This window comes from Taudactylus pleione, unplaced genomic scaffold, assembly GCF_031769625.1.
Source record: "Taudactylus pleione unplaced genomic scaffold, aTauple2 ptg000086l, whole genome shotgun sequence".
NCBI classification, from domain to species: Eukaryota; Metazoa; Chordata; class Amphibia; order Anura; family Myobatrachidae; genus Taudactylus; species Taudactylus pleione.
Genome location: NW_028284488.1, coordinates 32,439,602 through 32,456,183, shown reverse-complemented (window position 1 = coordinate 32,456,183; position 16,582 = coordinate 32,439,602). Strand labels below are relative to the sequence as shown.

The window sequence follows — 16,582 nt, the reverse complement described above, 5'->3', positions numbered from 1 at the left end:
CGGCGCTAGCGCAAGGGGAAGGTGATAACAGCGTGGTGGCCATTTTACAGTCCCTCGGACTTGAGAAGAAAGGGGGCGGAGCCTAATAACGCAGGCTCCCTGGTCTAATTAACGCGGCAGTGGCTGTTAGAGCAGCTTGGAGCCGAGTTTTAACCTGTTTGCCTGCATCTCTCCACCACAGGTAGTGTGCAGGCACATGCAGAAGGCTGATTCTCCTGTCTACATCCCTGGCAAGAGGCTGTGAGTAACACTGGGGTGTCAGTGCAGGGAATCTAATCTGTGGGAGGGGGTACCTCTTCCCCTGTGTCCCAACCAGCCTTCCCTTTTATTTCTCATCACTGCTGTGTGTCTGGGTGACTGTTGTTTATCCATGTCAAACAAAACAAAAGTGGCTCAAAAGATGTTTGTCTATTCTAAGTGTATCAACAAACTATCTAAGCCGCATGCCACTGGGTCCACGTTATGTGATGCTTGTATAACAATTGATCCACCGATGGCTATTCCTGACTCAGTTGCTCCGCCGTGGGCCGCTGACATGGTAGGAGTTATGTCAGACTTAACGTCAGAGTTAGCTGAGGCACGCAAGTCTCAACCTCCCTGGGTGGCGGGGCTAACTAAGTCTCTAGACACCTTGGTACAGGTTATGGGCACAGCGGCATCCGCAGCCCTCCACTACCTACCAGAGACCGAAGCGTACTCTGACGACTGTTCTACAGTCAGAGGAGTCGGAGGAAGAATTCCTTAATCTAGATACCGACGGAGGGGAATTGGAGGTTGCGTTACTGGACGACAACCCTCAGGAGTTAGAGTCCACCTCTCCCGGGGTGGGATCTTTAATTTTGGCGGTCGGAAAGACTCTGAATTTACCTGAGGATATAATTCCTCCATCACAGGAGTTTGAATTATTTAACGAACAACCGAAGAGCTCTGCAGTTTTACCGTTCTCGCAGCAACTTCAGCAACAGCTCTCGGTAGCTTGGAAACAGCCGGATAAGAGGTTCCTGATTTTGCGCCGGTTTTCATCTAGTTACCCTTTTCCTTCATCCATGATGGATAAGTGGGAAAACCCTCCTCCAGTAGATGCGTCTGTCTCCTGTCTCTCAAAGAAAAAAGCACTCCCAGTACCGGGAGCTACAGTACTAAAAGATCCGTCGGATCGTAAGTTGGAGACAACGTTAAGATCTATTTATACAGCAGCGGGTGCTCAACTCAAGCCCACACTTGTTACCGCTTGGGTTAACAAGGCGGTGGTTTCCTAGGCCGATCAATTGATTACAGGATTGGACTCAGGTAATTCCAGAGCAGAGTTACGTCTACTAGCAGACCACATCCGTGAATCTGCAGTTTACATGGGAGAAGCTTCAAAGGATATCAGTCAGATTAGTGCTCGCATATCTGCTTCGGCGAGTTCGGCCCACAGAGCCCTCTGGCTACGCGCTTGGCAAGCTGACGCAGAATCCAAGCGTGCGGTGGAAAGTCTACCATTCACTGGTGACATACTGTTCTGGCCGGAATTAGACAAATGGATATCCCAAGCCACAGGGGGGTAAATCTTCTTTCCTCCCGTCAGCTGCACCGGCTCCCAGAAGAAATTGCACGGCACCTTTGTTTAATTCATTTTGGGCGACACATTCCTTTCGTGGTAGGACCAGAGGTGCGCCCACACAACCAAGAGGTGGCAGAGGTAGAGGTCGTCCACACACTGTTGCTCGTACATCAGAGCCTAAACCAGCTGAGAAACAAGTGGCATGACTGTCTTCCGTCCCACCTGGGACAATCTGCAGTGGGAGGCCGCCTGCAAAGATTTCAACGAGTTTGGAACCAGACTTCCATAGAACCATGGATCCGAAGACTAATTACCCTGGGGTACCGAATAGATTTCGAGACATCCCCTCCACCTCGCTTCTTCACTACAAGTCTGCCAATACAGGCAGAAAGAGCCAGTATTGGACAGGAGGCTATCCAGTCTCTAGTAGTATCTTCTGTGATAGTTCCAGTTCCGGAACTTCAACGAGGTATGGGGTTTTACTCAAACCTGTTTGTAGTACCCAAGCCGGATGGCTCGGTCAGGCCCATCTTAAACCTAAAGTCCTTGAACCGGTATCTGAAGATGTATCGTTTCAAGATGGAGTCTCTAAAGTCAGTAATAGCGAGCTTGGAACCAGGGGAGTTCCTATTATCCCTGGATATCAAGGACGCATATCTCCATGTTCCCATTTGGGAACCACACCAGGCCTTTCTGCGTTTCGCCATTTTGAAGGATCATTATCAATTTCGGGCATTGCCGTTCGGGTTTTCCTCGGCTCCCCGCATCTTCACCAAACTCATGTCAGTCATGATCGCTCTCCTGCGGTCATCAGGAGTGAACATAATACTTTATTTGGACGATCTGTTACTCAAGGCTCCATCTGTGCCTCTTCTATCAGATCATGGCTTACTGACATATCACATTCTAATCTAACATGGTTGGATAATCAACTTCAAGAAGTCGAATCTCAGTCCATCCCAGAAACTTTTATTTCTGGGCATGATATTGGATACGAAATCTCAGAGGATTTTTCTTCCAACAGACAAGGCCAAGCATATCCGACTTAGTTCAGCTGGTCCTCAAAACAAAGACACTGTCAATGCTGCTTTGTCTGCGTCTCTTGGGGAAAATGGTATCTGCTTTCGAGGCACTACAGTTCGGCCGGTTCCACTCCAGGGTGTTTCAGCTGGACCTGTTAGCACAGGGGTCAGGGTCTCATCTGTTCCTACATCGACAGATCCGTCTGAGACCGGTTACCACAGTAGCCCTTCTTTGGTGGACACAATCCAGCAATCTGTTAGCGGGAAAACGGTTAGGCATGTGGGACTGGATCATCATAACCACGGATGCCAGCCTTCGAGGATGGGGCGCAGTAGTCCTCGATTATCACTTTCAGGGTCGATGGTCCCCTCTAGAACAGAAGTGGCCCATAAATGTGTTGGAACTCAGAGCGATTTACAATGCTCTGTTAGAGGCAACAGAGTTGCTAAAGGCTCGTCCGGTAAGAGATCAGTCCGACAACGCGACGGCTGTCGCTTACATCAACTGCCAAGGAGGGACTCGGAGTCGCATGGCTATGGGAGAGGTAACTCTGATCCTCCGGTGGGCCGAGAATCAGTCGATAATCCTGTCAGCTGTATTCATTCCGGGTGTGGACAACTGGGAAGCAGATTACCTAAGTCGACAGGATGTCCATCCCGGGGAATGGAAGCTTCATCCAGACGTGTTCAATGCGCTGATACGTCGATGGGGATGTCCTCAGGTGGGTCTCATGGCGTCACGATTGAATAGTCAGCTTCCAGTATACGTGTCAAGAACTCGAGATCCGCAGGCGGAAGCAGTAGACGCTCTGACAAGTCCGTGGACCTACGACTTCGTTTACCTTCTCCCTCCGATTCCACTTCTTCCTCGTCTTCTAAAAAGAATAAAACAGGAGTCACCCTCGGTAATTCTCGTGTCCCCGAACTGGCCTCGGAGAAGTTGGTTCTTGGACCTTCGGTCCCTATTATCAGACGATCCGTGGCCCCTTCCTCTGCGCCCGGATCTTCTACAGCAGGGCCCTTTCATACACCCCAACTTAGCGCAGCTGCGTTTAACGGAGTGGCTCTTGAAACCGATTTCCTAAGACGTAGGGGTATCCCAGACGCGGTTATTCCCACCATGCTACGCGCCAGGAAGCCAGTTTCGGCTGCGCATTATCATTGCATCTGGCTCGCTTATATCTCATGGTGTTCCAGTCGGGATCTTCCGTCTAGGACCTTTCCCTTATCCCGGTTTCTGCTTTTCCTTCAGACAGGTCTGGATTCTGGCCTTCGTCTGGGAACCTTAAAGGTGCAGGTTTCTGCCCTTTCCATTTTCTTTCAAAGGAAATTGGCCCTCATTCCTGAGGTGCAGACGTTTCTTCAAGGGGTCTTGTACGTGCAACCTCCTTTTGTACATCCAATTGATCCTTGGGATCTAAATCTAGTTCTTCTGTTCCTTCAGTCGGCCATGTTTGAACCTTTGGAGGAGGTTGATCTTAAGTACCTATCTTGGAAGACGGTCATCCTCCTGGCTCTCGCTTCGGCTCGTAGGGTTTCGGAATTGGGGGCTCTTTCCTATAAACCTCCTTACCTAGTGTTTCATGCGGATAGAGCGGAACTCCGGACGATAGCCGCTTTCCTTCCTAAGGTCGTGTCGGCTTTCCATATCAATCAGCCTATTGTGGTACCATCGTTGGTGGAGGACTCTGGTTCTTCTACCTTGGATGTAGTTAGGGCTCTCCGCATCTATGTTGACAGGATGCTTCCCTTCGTAAGTCTGAGTCGCTTTTTGTCCTGTATGATGCGGTTCGGAGGGGTTGGCCAGCGTTTAAGCAGACTTTAGCACGTTGGATCCGGCTGACTATTCATCAAGCTTATGTTAGTGCTAACCGTCGGCCTCCTTCGTCAATTTCGGCTCATTCCACACGTTCTGTGGGTGCGTCATGGGCGGCCGGCAGGGGAGCATCTACGTCACAATTGTGCCGGGCGGCCACTTGGTCTTCAGTTCACACGTTTGTCAAGTTTTACAAATTTGATATGTTTGCCTCTTCGGCGTCCCGTTTTGGCTGCCTTGTTCTACAGGCGCCACAGAGCACTCCCGCCCGTGGGGATAACTTTGGGACGTCCCCAGCGTAAGCACCTCCAGTGTCCCCTAGTGGATGAAAGAGAAAATGGGATTTTGTACCTACCGGTAAATCCTTTTCTCTGATTCCACAGGGGACACTGGACGCCCACCTCTGCGCTCTATGCCTGTCTGTTCGGTTTTGTTCTGTATGTTGTATGATTCAGTTATTGTGTGTTCTTCTCTCCCTTTCACTCCACTTGTTCTCCACCTCCCCTCGGTCTTCATTTTCTAAACTGAGGGCTGGTGGGGCATAGAGGGGGAGGAGCTCCACACTTCCAAATTTTAAAGTGCCAGCTCCAGCTATCAACGCCTCTATACCCCAGCGTAAGCACCTCCAGTGTCCCCTGTGGAATCAGAGAAAAGGATTTACCGGTAGGTACCAAAATCCCATTTTTAGTACATTATATTTGTCACACTACCATATTTTTCAGAATATCCAGCACACGGAAATGAGAATATATTATGGCAGTGGTTCTCAAACTCGGTCCCCCACACAGTTCTCTTCTCTTTTTACAGGTTGCCTAGCAGGTGCACAGGTGTATTCGTTACTCACTGATACGTTTTAAAAGATCAACAGGAGCAGCTAACCATTTCACTTGTAATTATGTGAGGAGACCTGCAAATATGCACTGTTTGGGGTCCTAAGGACCGAGTTTGAGAACCTGTGTATTATGGCAATCCTCTCTATTCTTTCTTTAAAATTCCTCACATGTCTTGTCTATTTTATAATTCTGTTGAATATCACATTAGTAATTACCACATATCCAGACCAGAATACTTCTGCATATACACACACAATATGTGTGTGTGTGTGTGTGTATATGTATATGTATATGTATATATATATATATATATATATATATATATATATATATATATATATATATATATATATATATATATATATATATATATATATATATATATACACACACACACACACACATATATACACACACACACACACACACGTACCTGCAATGTGTTTTGAACAAATGTCTAGGCATACCAGTTTACACTATATACAAATACTATAGTAATATGTCAGTTTTTTCACCTTTATACGGAATTTGATTAATGCAATATGGGAATTGCCATACGGAGGTTAATAAGAGATTCATTAGAGAGATCTTAAGAAGGAGGGACTGATGATTAAGGCCCACTAATGAGATGATTGGAGGAGCGCTGGTTATATACTACACTAAAGACTATCACAGATCAACTTGAAAAGGCCAATTTGGGCTGAAACGCGTTGTTGACACACGTCCACCACGCTAAGATCCACTCTACCAGGAAGCGTCCAGACTTTAGCAGCAGACTGCCGGCGCACCATCCATCTGTGCGCGCTGTTCACCCCCGGCACACGGACATAGTGGAGGGTGAACAGAGATCAGAGACAACCGTTGGTAGCCGCACCTAGCGAGTACTACAACATTTGGCCAACGGTAAGGTCAGTGGTGCGGGATGCCGCCCCTGTCTCTCTCTTTTTTTTATAGCAGTCACATACAATACTGCAATTCTACCATACTATTTAGTAGGGGAACGTATGATCACTTATACGGTAGGGAAGCCCTGATTAAGGGTATACCCACACACCCCACATATATGGGACATACTCTGCATTTCTACAGATACCAATATCACTCCTAATACGGGTTGTCACATACATTGGTTAAAAGGGAGACGTAGGCATTTGGTGCTATACGGAAAGGAACCCCCTAAAAGGGTCGACTTATGTTACCTGCAACTCGTATATAGGTGACTGTTTGGAGACAGTCTCCCAACATTGGGGACTGGAGTTTGACACAAGAGACGTGGACAATCGCTGACAGTCTATCACAGAAGGCACTCGGGAGCCTTTTTTTGTTTAGAAATCAGAGCCAGTGTTTAGGAACATAGCTTTATTTTTCTGGCTATCTGTTTGATCTTAATCAATTTTATTTTTCTATAAGTGCACAGGAGTACTTGGACTTCATAATTAAGATACAATTTTTAAACTAATCAATAAATACCATTATTATTACAACGTATACAGTTTAAATCCATTTTGTACTTTTCTATAACACTATATATCATTATTTCCACACTTCAGACATCTGAATTAGTATAAAGAGGTTAGCGCTGGACACAACTATTATCTTATTATATCACACCCGTGCTTTGTGGCTGTCTCACGTTTAAAAGCAAAGTTGCTGTGGCTTTAAACCTTGATGGCATACCCTGAGTTTAACACTAATGTGATGGCTATGTCCATGTTATAATTCTGAGCAATAGAGTAGGGACTTGCAGTAAAGTGGGGTCCCGTGATGGGGGCTGCAAGCTTAAATGCATTGATCAATTCATGAACCAAAACCCCACTGTTTGTTATGTTTATTATTGTTAGTTATTATGGTGAGTGCAGAGCCCCTGTGAATTCTATTTAAACAATGTGGTCATATACCATGTTGTGCATCCCAAATCTAGGAATGGTGAGTGCCGTTAAAAAAAAAAAAAAATTATATATATATATATATATATATATATATATATATATATATATATATAGTTAGTTGTGGGTGTGTGTATATATAATCTCTATCCATCTATCTCTAGCAGTAATGTGCAGAAAGTCCATGTAGTGCTGCTGCTACCCGACTCTTAGCCACGAGAGGCAATTATCTAGAAAATTTAATTAACATGGAGAGCGCACTCGTGACAAATGGTAAAAGACACTCTTCGCTAATAAATTTGCTCACATACATAAGAAGTTAAAAACAGCAAGCTTAGCTTTAACAGATCACACGGTTCCCGATCCACAGTCAGGGTAGCCGCCAGGATAACTCCAGAGTCAGCGAGTAACGTCACTACGTCCACGTCCTTAGCCACGCGTTTTGGCAAGACTAAGCGACAGGTAAAAAGGGTGGTAGTACACACTAGGAACTTCTTGAATAATGGTAGGAATCGTAGTGTTCCCCGGCATTTTTCAGTGTTGTAATTCAAGTCTAGATAAATTTATGTTTAAGGTCATCGAACAGATAATTCCTGATGTGAGAAAAGGAAATATCCTAAAACAATTGTCAAAACGAGAAACTTTCTGGATATATACTCTGAACACTTTTGTGCAACTAAGATTGAATGAAAGTTGTGACATCGTTCCGTTTTTGGAAGATTGATATTACCGGAGGTACGCCTTTGCATGACAGCTGCTGTTGGATGTTATCCCGACTGTTTTGCTTATATGTCGGACCTTTGGTTGTATTGAGTGCAAATATTGATGTTTACAGCTGGAATATAGGTGCTTTTTGTAGGTGATATTCATCTGTGTTAGTATAGATATACTTATATTTTCTAAAAGAAAAACACATGATGGATAGAAGGAGATTGTTTGTTTATATATTTAGTGATTTGAGAGACTGATGGTAGCCTCGATGATTATGAAATCTGTGTATATTTCTTTGTTCTATATTGATCGGTAAAGGAAGAGATGTGTTTTTAAAATGATGTACAAATCTTTACTTTTTGAGCAAGGAGAAGCATATGTCTGTTTTTAATCTATTTTTAATTGAAGCTTGATCTTTGTGGGGTTTTTTTTTTTTTTTTTTTCAATTTAGGTTAATATAATTCGTAAGATCTGGATCAAGCTCAAAGTTGAATATTTATTGAACTCCATCAGGGGTATTCAATATGAAACGAAAAATTCGCCGTCTATGCGTGTCGAAGTTTTCGCCGCACATCGGTGCTATTGCCGGCGAAAAAGTATCGCGCGCGCCCCCGATTATACCCGTATTCAATATGAAATCGACAAAAAAGGCACCCGGCGAATGTGGGGAAATCACCCTAACACCCCCAAAAAGATGCTCTGCCATGGGGGATCACTATGGATACCCCCGATTAGCCCTGCTGAAGGTTTTTGGGGTCTTTAAACGGGCTTAATAGCTGCTATTTTGGGGTTTTGGGAAGGTGGTGGAGAATAGTATTTAGAACTTTTTTTGGCTGAAAATAAGTAGTCCAAGCAAATTTGGGGTACTTGAAAATGGGGGTGAGCATATTTAAAAGTTGCTAAAGTGAAGTTTTAAAAAAACGTGAAAAATCCACCTGCCGCAAACACCTGCAATGAAAAAAACACCAGGGGCATACTTGGGGACCCCCCTAGATTGTAGTTCGCTAGTTTTTAACTTTGTACCCCCCAATTTATTTATTTTTTGCCCCAAAAATGAAAGTGCTTTTTTTGGGGTCCTCTTGAGGTAGTTTTCAAAAAGTTTTGACAGTTTACCTTTGGAGGACTGTCTGAATGTTGCAGGGTGGTTTCCAAAATTTGCACCCCAAAACCCCAATTCTGCACTTTTTTTCGCCACCCATTCCTTGGTGATACTTTTTCGCAGGGTCGAATGCAATATACTTTTCGCACCGGCGAAAAGTTTTCAAATTGAATACGGTGTAAAAGTAAAACCGGCGAAAATGACATCATCCGAGCGAAAACCTCGCAGAAACGGCGTTTTCGCTCCATATTGAATACCCCTATATATGTGATTAATTTGTTTATATTTTATATCGATGCTGCTATTTTTTTGATATATAATATAGATAAACTTAATGAATATACTTTGTTTATATGGCGCATTGACTAGCCTTATTATTTTTTTATGCTGGAGTCTAAATGTATATAGGTTTAATTGATTAATGATTTAAAGTTATGAGTATGGAGATATAAAAAAACATGACTGAGAAAAACCACACCCCCTGACAGTCTCCTATGACGAAACTCGTTGGGCGTGGCTAAAGACGTGAACGTAGTGACATCATTTGCTGCCTCTGGAGTTGGCTTTGATCCTTTGAGAGTTTTCCTGGCGGCTACCCTGACTGTGTATCGGGAACCGTGTGATCTGTTAAAGCTAAGCTTGCCTTTTTTTTTTACTTCTGATGTACGTGAGCAGATTTATTAGTAAAGAGTGTCTTTTACCATTTCTCACACGTGCGCTCTCAATGTTCATTATTTTTATATATATATGTGTGTATATAGAGTCCATAGAACAAATGCGCACACTCCCAATATCCAAAGAACGAGTGCACGGTTCAATAAATATAGGAAAATTTCTCTGCATCCACAGAAAAAAACCAGCACTTCAACTACTCCAAGAAGATTCCTTTAGTGTTGAAATTCACAATGGCATGAACAGGTACAGTCACATATAAAAAATGCGCTAGTGTACTCAGCAGCAGTATACAGTCAACAGGCTCCTATAGGCTTACTCAAGCATAGGGAACAAACAGCGAGGTTCCAATAATATAATAAAGGCAGCTGCAATATTCTCATGCATAGTCACCACCATGGAACAAGCGTGCTGTTGCCCTGAGGAGCTGGCGTATCACAGCCCGACAGCTGTTTCGGTGCTTTCTCACACCTTCATCACGGGGCACAGTAAGCCTATAGGAGCCTGTTGACTGTATACTGCTGCTGAGTACACTAGCGTATTTTTTATATGTGACTGTACCTGTTCATGCCATTGTGAATTTCAACACTAAAGGAATCCTCTTGGAATATTTGGAGTGCTGTTTTTTTTCTGTGGATGCAGAGAAATTTTTATATATATATTTATATTTATACATTTAAAAAATGTTTTCTTAAATAATACATTGGATGGTATATTGAGACTGATCCCACCAACGAGTTAGGACACACTAGACCACATGGCCATGCATTATTTCCCAAGGACCGCTCACCACGTGATATTTCCCACTGTTTTCAAAACCTCATCACAAAGCTACAGTTGTATCACTCCACAAAGTGTAAGCAATAACATCGCTCACAGAAAAACAGGACATCACTGCCTCACTGATAGACATAGACATTTCTGACAAACATTTCAAGAAATCTCAAAATTACTACATAACTCAAAGGACCTGACATCAGTCCTCACCAAAGCGGTGAATGGGACTTGCATGCGCAGCCACTTTAAGAATCCAGCACAGCAAACAGTAGACATGCCAACGGTAGCCCTGAAGAAGCATAAAGCACTTCCTGCCAGTACAATTCACAGTATAACACATTTTCTTTCCAAAGTGAACCACTTTTACAGTGACAGTAGTCATTAATGTACAACTGTTTAAACAGCCTATGCTGAATGTACAACTGGTTTTATCCACTTGCACTGTTATCCATTTAAATATTTAGTCATTATAAATCAAATTAAGCAGCCTACTCTGAACTATTTTCTCCTCATAATCTGTATCAGTTTCAACCTACATCCTCTCCATGTAGAACTATTTTTCCTTCATCCACTAGGGGACACTGGAGTATACACGATGGGTATAGGCGGATGATGAATGGAATTAAATTTCTACAGAATTGTAGCTGGCCCCTCCCCCTCTATACCCCACCCGAATTCAGTTTTAGATTACGTGCAGAGGGAGCCGCATGCAATTCCAGGACTGTCCTCAGCCATTTTTTTTTTTTTTTTTCCTTCATTTATTTTTAATTCTTTTTATTTACAACAGGCAGACTGCTGGCCGCGCCAGTCTGCTTGCATCGTGGGAGCCGCCGGCATGACCCACCACAGATGCCTGCTGCTCGTGTCTGGGTCCCAGGGCCACAGGGTCAACGGACCTTGGGGTGATCTGCAACAGATGCCTGCGGCTTGTGTACTGGTCCCCACAGGCCCACCGGCCGGCTATCGCAGTGGTAAGTAATCCCAACCCCCCTTAGCAGGGGGGTAGGTGCACTGTAAGTCGCAGATCCACAGAGGCCACTTATGGCGGGAAGCGGACTCCCAGTTAATCCTATGTCACAGGGAGTCAGGCTGATGTAGCGCTCCTGACTAGCTGCAGCGGGACTCCCGGCTGACAGTGAGCCATGCTAGAAGATGGGCGCAGTGCTTTGAGGCTTCTGATTCAGAAGTGAATCAGCGCCTCTGTTCTGGCAGAGCTCATAGACCCACACTGCACTGCGCTCCTGCCCGGCGGCCCCATAACAAATTAATTAGCTCCTGCGTGCCGGATGGAGAGAACCGCGTGCTCCCATGGCGCGCAATAAACTGACCCCACCACCCGCAGCATGCCAGACAAAAAGACGCTGACACATACCAGCAGAGATAACAGCTGAGGTAATGTACTAACGGTGGGGACCGGCCACCGCTTCTTGAGGCGCGCATCCGGGTCCCTGACCTCAGCACAAGTCTAATCACCGGAGGATGCAGCGTGCGCTAGGGACCCGCTGGGTACAGGTCCCCCGCACACCAGCGGCATGGCATGGCAGGGCTAAGCTGCATTTCACTGCTAATATTAGGAACTGCTGTGCTTGCGTATTAGCAGAACAGTGATCCTTTCTGAATCAGGCCCATTGTCTACAATATACACTTCAGTCCCTGGTCGATTATCGAAGAGTGCTTCTTGCAGTAGGTTTGTTTGCCATAAGACTTCAAATCAGTGTAGGTACCCCTTCTGGGGGTGATAGCTAGGAATATCCCTCACAGCTTTCAGGTCGTGGGTTCTTCCCACCTGGGCCCTAACTGTATGGAGTTTGTATATTCTCCCTGTGCTTGAGTGGGTTTCCTTCCACAAAAACAAAAGATTGTAATGGTAGAAATTCTGCCTCATAGATCGGTTCTCGACCTTTTAGCTAAGATCGAGTGTAATATCTGTTATTATCAGTTAATATCAGATAACGGAGGCAGGAAACCAATGTTAATTTGCAGTATTCTAAGACAACTAGGTCTCTCTTAACACACACATGATCAGCAGACCGCCTTGTAGTGTGTGTGTGTGTATATATATGTGTGTGTGTGTGTGTGTGTGTGTGTGTGTATGTATACACACACACACACACACTATGCCCCAAGTAAGAAACTGAACGACCCCTAGAGTAATTGATACAAAACGGAGCAATCCAGGGGAGGTGAGGCAGAATAAACCAGCTCCTCCAATTTCATCTTAATAAACGAAAAAGGAACAGACTGTAACCAACAGCCGCCACATATAATCAACGATTTGTGTCCACTTCACTAAAGAGAGAGTAGAACTGGCCTGCCACATAGGTGCATTATTTAGACGCCTTAGCACATTATTGCAGAACAACTAAGGAATGATTGACGGAAAAAGATTGTCCGCACAGGTGGAGAATGTCACCCTTGAAAAAAGCATGAGGCCAAGCAAGGATACTGGAACTTGCTACCATGTGCCAACTGCTCCCTAACAGGGAGCCTTGCAGTTGAACGCTGCCAGAATGATCCGAAACACGCCATGTACGCCTGACAATGTGTATAATACCAGAAAAATGATAACTGCTGAATTAATATACTGGGATTCTAGCTTAGGTGGATCTCTAGATGGATATGGCCGACCGTTCCACGGTTGGCTGTTACCTTCTTTCGGTAGGGTCAGAGGTTACGGCCCGGTCCTTCACCCTCAATACTTGTTCCTAGCAATCAGGCTATGCTTAGCTCAAAGCCGGCCTCCTTGTATCAGGATGGACTTTCTCGATGGTATATCCTTGTGATTCTTCTTGGTCGACTGCAGCTACTTCTTCTGGATGTGGTTACGTTTTTGCTTGCGTCTTGTTCTTATATTGCTTACAGAATAAGACAGTCTCTTGTTGGTGCTCTCTGAAACACTGTTTTCAGTGGGGTTCTCAGGGTAGTAAGGCAACTTTTTTGTGCCTGTTGGCTTGACTTGTTTGGGGTGTCCCCTAGTGGATGAAGGAGAAATAGGATTTTGGTAGTTACCAATAAATCCCTTTTTCCGAATCCATAGGGGACACTGGACGCCTTCCCGGCGCTGTTTCTTGTTACAGTGCTCCTCTAGTGATTTTTTTCAGCTGCATATAGTTTGTCTGCAGTTTGCCTGTTTCAGGTCGAGGTGTTCACCGTTTTGGTCTTCAATGTTTTTTTAATTGGTTCCTCCTTGTCTCTCCTCTTCTGTTGCTCTTCTATCCATCTCCGCTCGGACTTTGTTAATTTTAACTGAGTTCAGGTGGGGTTTAGAGGGGGAGGAGCCAACTACAATTCTTAAGAAACTTAAAGTGCCAGGCTCCACTCCAGTGTCCCCTATGGATTCGGAGAAAGTGATTTATCGGTAAGTACCAAAATCCTATTTTTGTCCATATTATAAAAAAAGATTACCACTCTTGAGTGTGTGGTTGCGCTATGCTATACGCATGCCCTGGGTGGTTAAATGCGTATATTAGAGCACATCTGAACAACCAAGAGTAGTAATCTTTTACAAATATACATACATAATACACCAATCCTGAGAGGGCGCTCAGATTACTAAGTGATGATAGACCACAATCTATGTTTAAAATGAAAAAACACTGCGTTTATCTAAACACCATATGGGGGTATCCCACTTTGTAGGTTCATTTGAGCTGTAGAGATGGGTAACAGTCATTACTTAGTAATCTGAGCGCCCTCTCAGCTTTGGTGTATTGTGTAGATTTAAGATTAAAGAAATTCCCCAGCGCTTGTGAATCATTTACTCAGTAAATATAGTTCACCTGCTGCAATTTAAAAAAAAAAAATGGAAACATTTGCAAATCCCATATACAGAAATAATAAATCAAAGGAGAATGCACTGGTAAACTAACTACCTGGACTGCATTTATATTCCCAAATATAAAAGTTTTTATTCTATCGTATAAGTAGCATATGCATGAATCAAGCAATAAATGTGAGGACCTCACACTTATTGCTCAGGCTGATTACGTTAGAAACAATATTGCTAGTATGAATAAATCGGAAAACTAGCAGTAGCAACAATGTTACTACTTGAGCCACCCACTAGTAGAGGTAAAACTGTTCTATTTATCATAGGGGTCAATCCAATTCCGTGCGATGTGCAATTGCAACGGCGTTAAAACTCCAGCAACGGACCGGCACATCGCAACCTTCGCAGCCCAAACCGAACCTGAATTCGCCAAATTTTGCACGCAGCCCTAGGGGCAAAATTTGCCGATTCCCAGCTGCCGTAAAGTACGGCCACTGCCGCGGTGACTCGTACTGGTGAGATTTTAAGCAAAAGGTTGCAGTGCATAAAACATAATACCTTCATGGTCAAGGTCCCTATTTCCTGGCCAGTCAGACAGCCTCTGTTCAGCGTATTGACGCTGGCTGCTTGGTGCGGCACAATTAGGATCCGGGGTAGACAAGGGTATAGGTAACAGGTTCCCTGCGCTTTGCTAGCAAAGATTCAGCCCCGCTTGCAGGCTCACCTGTTCAATTGCAGAAGCAGAGGCCATGTAATGTAGCAGGTAGGTATGATATCCAACTCCTATTGCCTGGCAAATGAATCATACATCAGTTCAAAGTATTGTCCAATTAAGGTCCAAAAAAAGGGGAGGCACAGCTACGTGTTTTCAAGCTTTGCTGCCTTTCAAAAAAAATTATAAAATCCCCAAAAAACTTGGTGCACAATGCGTGTCTAGAACTATTAAAACAAGCATAATACTTAACTGACTTTTTATCACAAAAGTGACTACAGCACAACATTACTATAATTGTCCGGATACCAGAGTGTGTATATATATGTTGGGGTTGGTTCAGGTCCTTTTTTTTTTATTTTTTTTATTTTTTTTTTTAAATGAACAGAAATTCTATTTTTTTATTATCTTTAAACCAAAATTATTACTTGCATATGTGAAATCTACAAAAAATGTTTTAAAATAAATGTTTTGTTTTGTTAGGTTCAAATGAAAAGCCAAAACCAAACACTGAAGAATTACAAATTAAAAAGGTTAAGAAAAAAAAGAAAAAGAAACACAAAGAGGGTGAGAAACACAAACAGCCGAAAATGTACAGCAAATCAATTCAGACGATCTGCTCAGGACTGGTCTCTGACATGGGAAAATACGAAAACCAGGAAGCCAAAGTAGAAATAGATGACCGTTTAAAGGAATTAGTTGTGAAATTAGAAGAAAAGAAGGGGACAAAAGAGCATGAATTTCCATTTCTCTCCCTGAAGGAACCTCGGGTTCAGCATAAGCTGAAGCGGTTGGAATCTCTGGAATTCAAGCACCTCATCCACGTAGAACACCAGCCTAATGGTGGAGCATCTTTGATACATGCATACAACAGTGAACTTTCTCACCTGTCTCCTGTGGAGATGGAAAGGTTTGCTGAGGAATTTGTGGGTCTGATCTTCGGTGAAAATGAAAACTGTGCATCTTATGTCATGGGCATAGTACATGGAGCAGCTACTTATTTACCTGATTTTTTGGATTACTTTTCCTTTAACTTTCCCAACTCCCCAGTTAAAATGGAGATCTTGGGGAAGAAAGACATCGAGACAACAACCATTTCGAACTTCCATGCTCAGGTAAGGAGAGTGTTAGTTTTAATTTCTTATAAGCCACGATTCGGATTAAACCAGTTTGTTAGGTGGTCAATGTTTTGGGAACGGTATCACCTTCCAACAGCAATGCTGTCCTGAGGAAGGGGGAGACTGTTCCCGAAACGTTGACCACCTAATAAACACCCTAACACAGGGTTCACTGCTTGCAAGCCTCTGAGTGTATATGGCGGTGTGTACCCCTGAGCAGGGCACCATAGCAAGTTTTTCTAGGTTTATGGTGCTGGAGTGTGTATATGTATGTATGTAGTGTGTGTGTGATTTAGCAATGAATATGGGGGCGCTCGGATAAAAAAAATTATATTGTGATTAAAAAAAATATATATAATAAGTGACACTCATATGATCAGTGAGTGGCTGCTGATCACACAATAAAGATGTGCTGCTGTACACATGCAAAGATCAAACATGCGAAGTGGAGTGTAATACCGTGTATAAGACACTGTCTTATTTTTTTTTTTGTTAAAAAAAACACCATAGGGCTTATTTTCGGGGTAGGTCTTATATTAATTAATATTGACAGCAGTGCCCCTTATGCAGGCTCCCTTGTAGAAGTGCCCCTTATGCATGCCACCCCCTTGCAGGCCCCCT

At 43.8% G+C, this 16,582-nt stretch overlaps 1 protein-coding gene and 1 pseudogene across 1 annotated transcript in view; both read left to right on the top strand.

The window, feature by feature from the left end:
• Positions 1 to 16,582, top strand: part of RSBN1L (round spermatid basic protein 1 like) — a 138,625-nt gene that overhangs the window by 44,183 nt on the left and 77,860 nt on the right. The window contains exon 3 of the mRNA XM_088468820.1: positions 15,327 to 15,958. Within this exon, the coding sequence (XP_088324946.1) occupies positions 15,327 to 15,958 (632 nt within the window). The remainder of the gene's footprint in view (positions 1 to 15,326; positions 15,959 to 16,582) is intronic.
• Positions 12,250 to 12,423, top strand: LOC148529253 (U2 spliceosomal RNA; annotated as a pseudogene).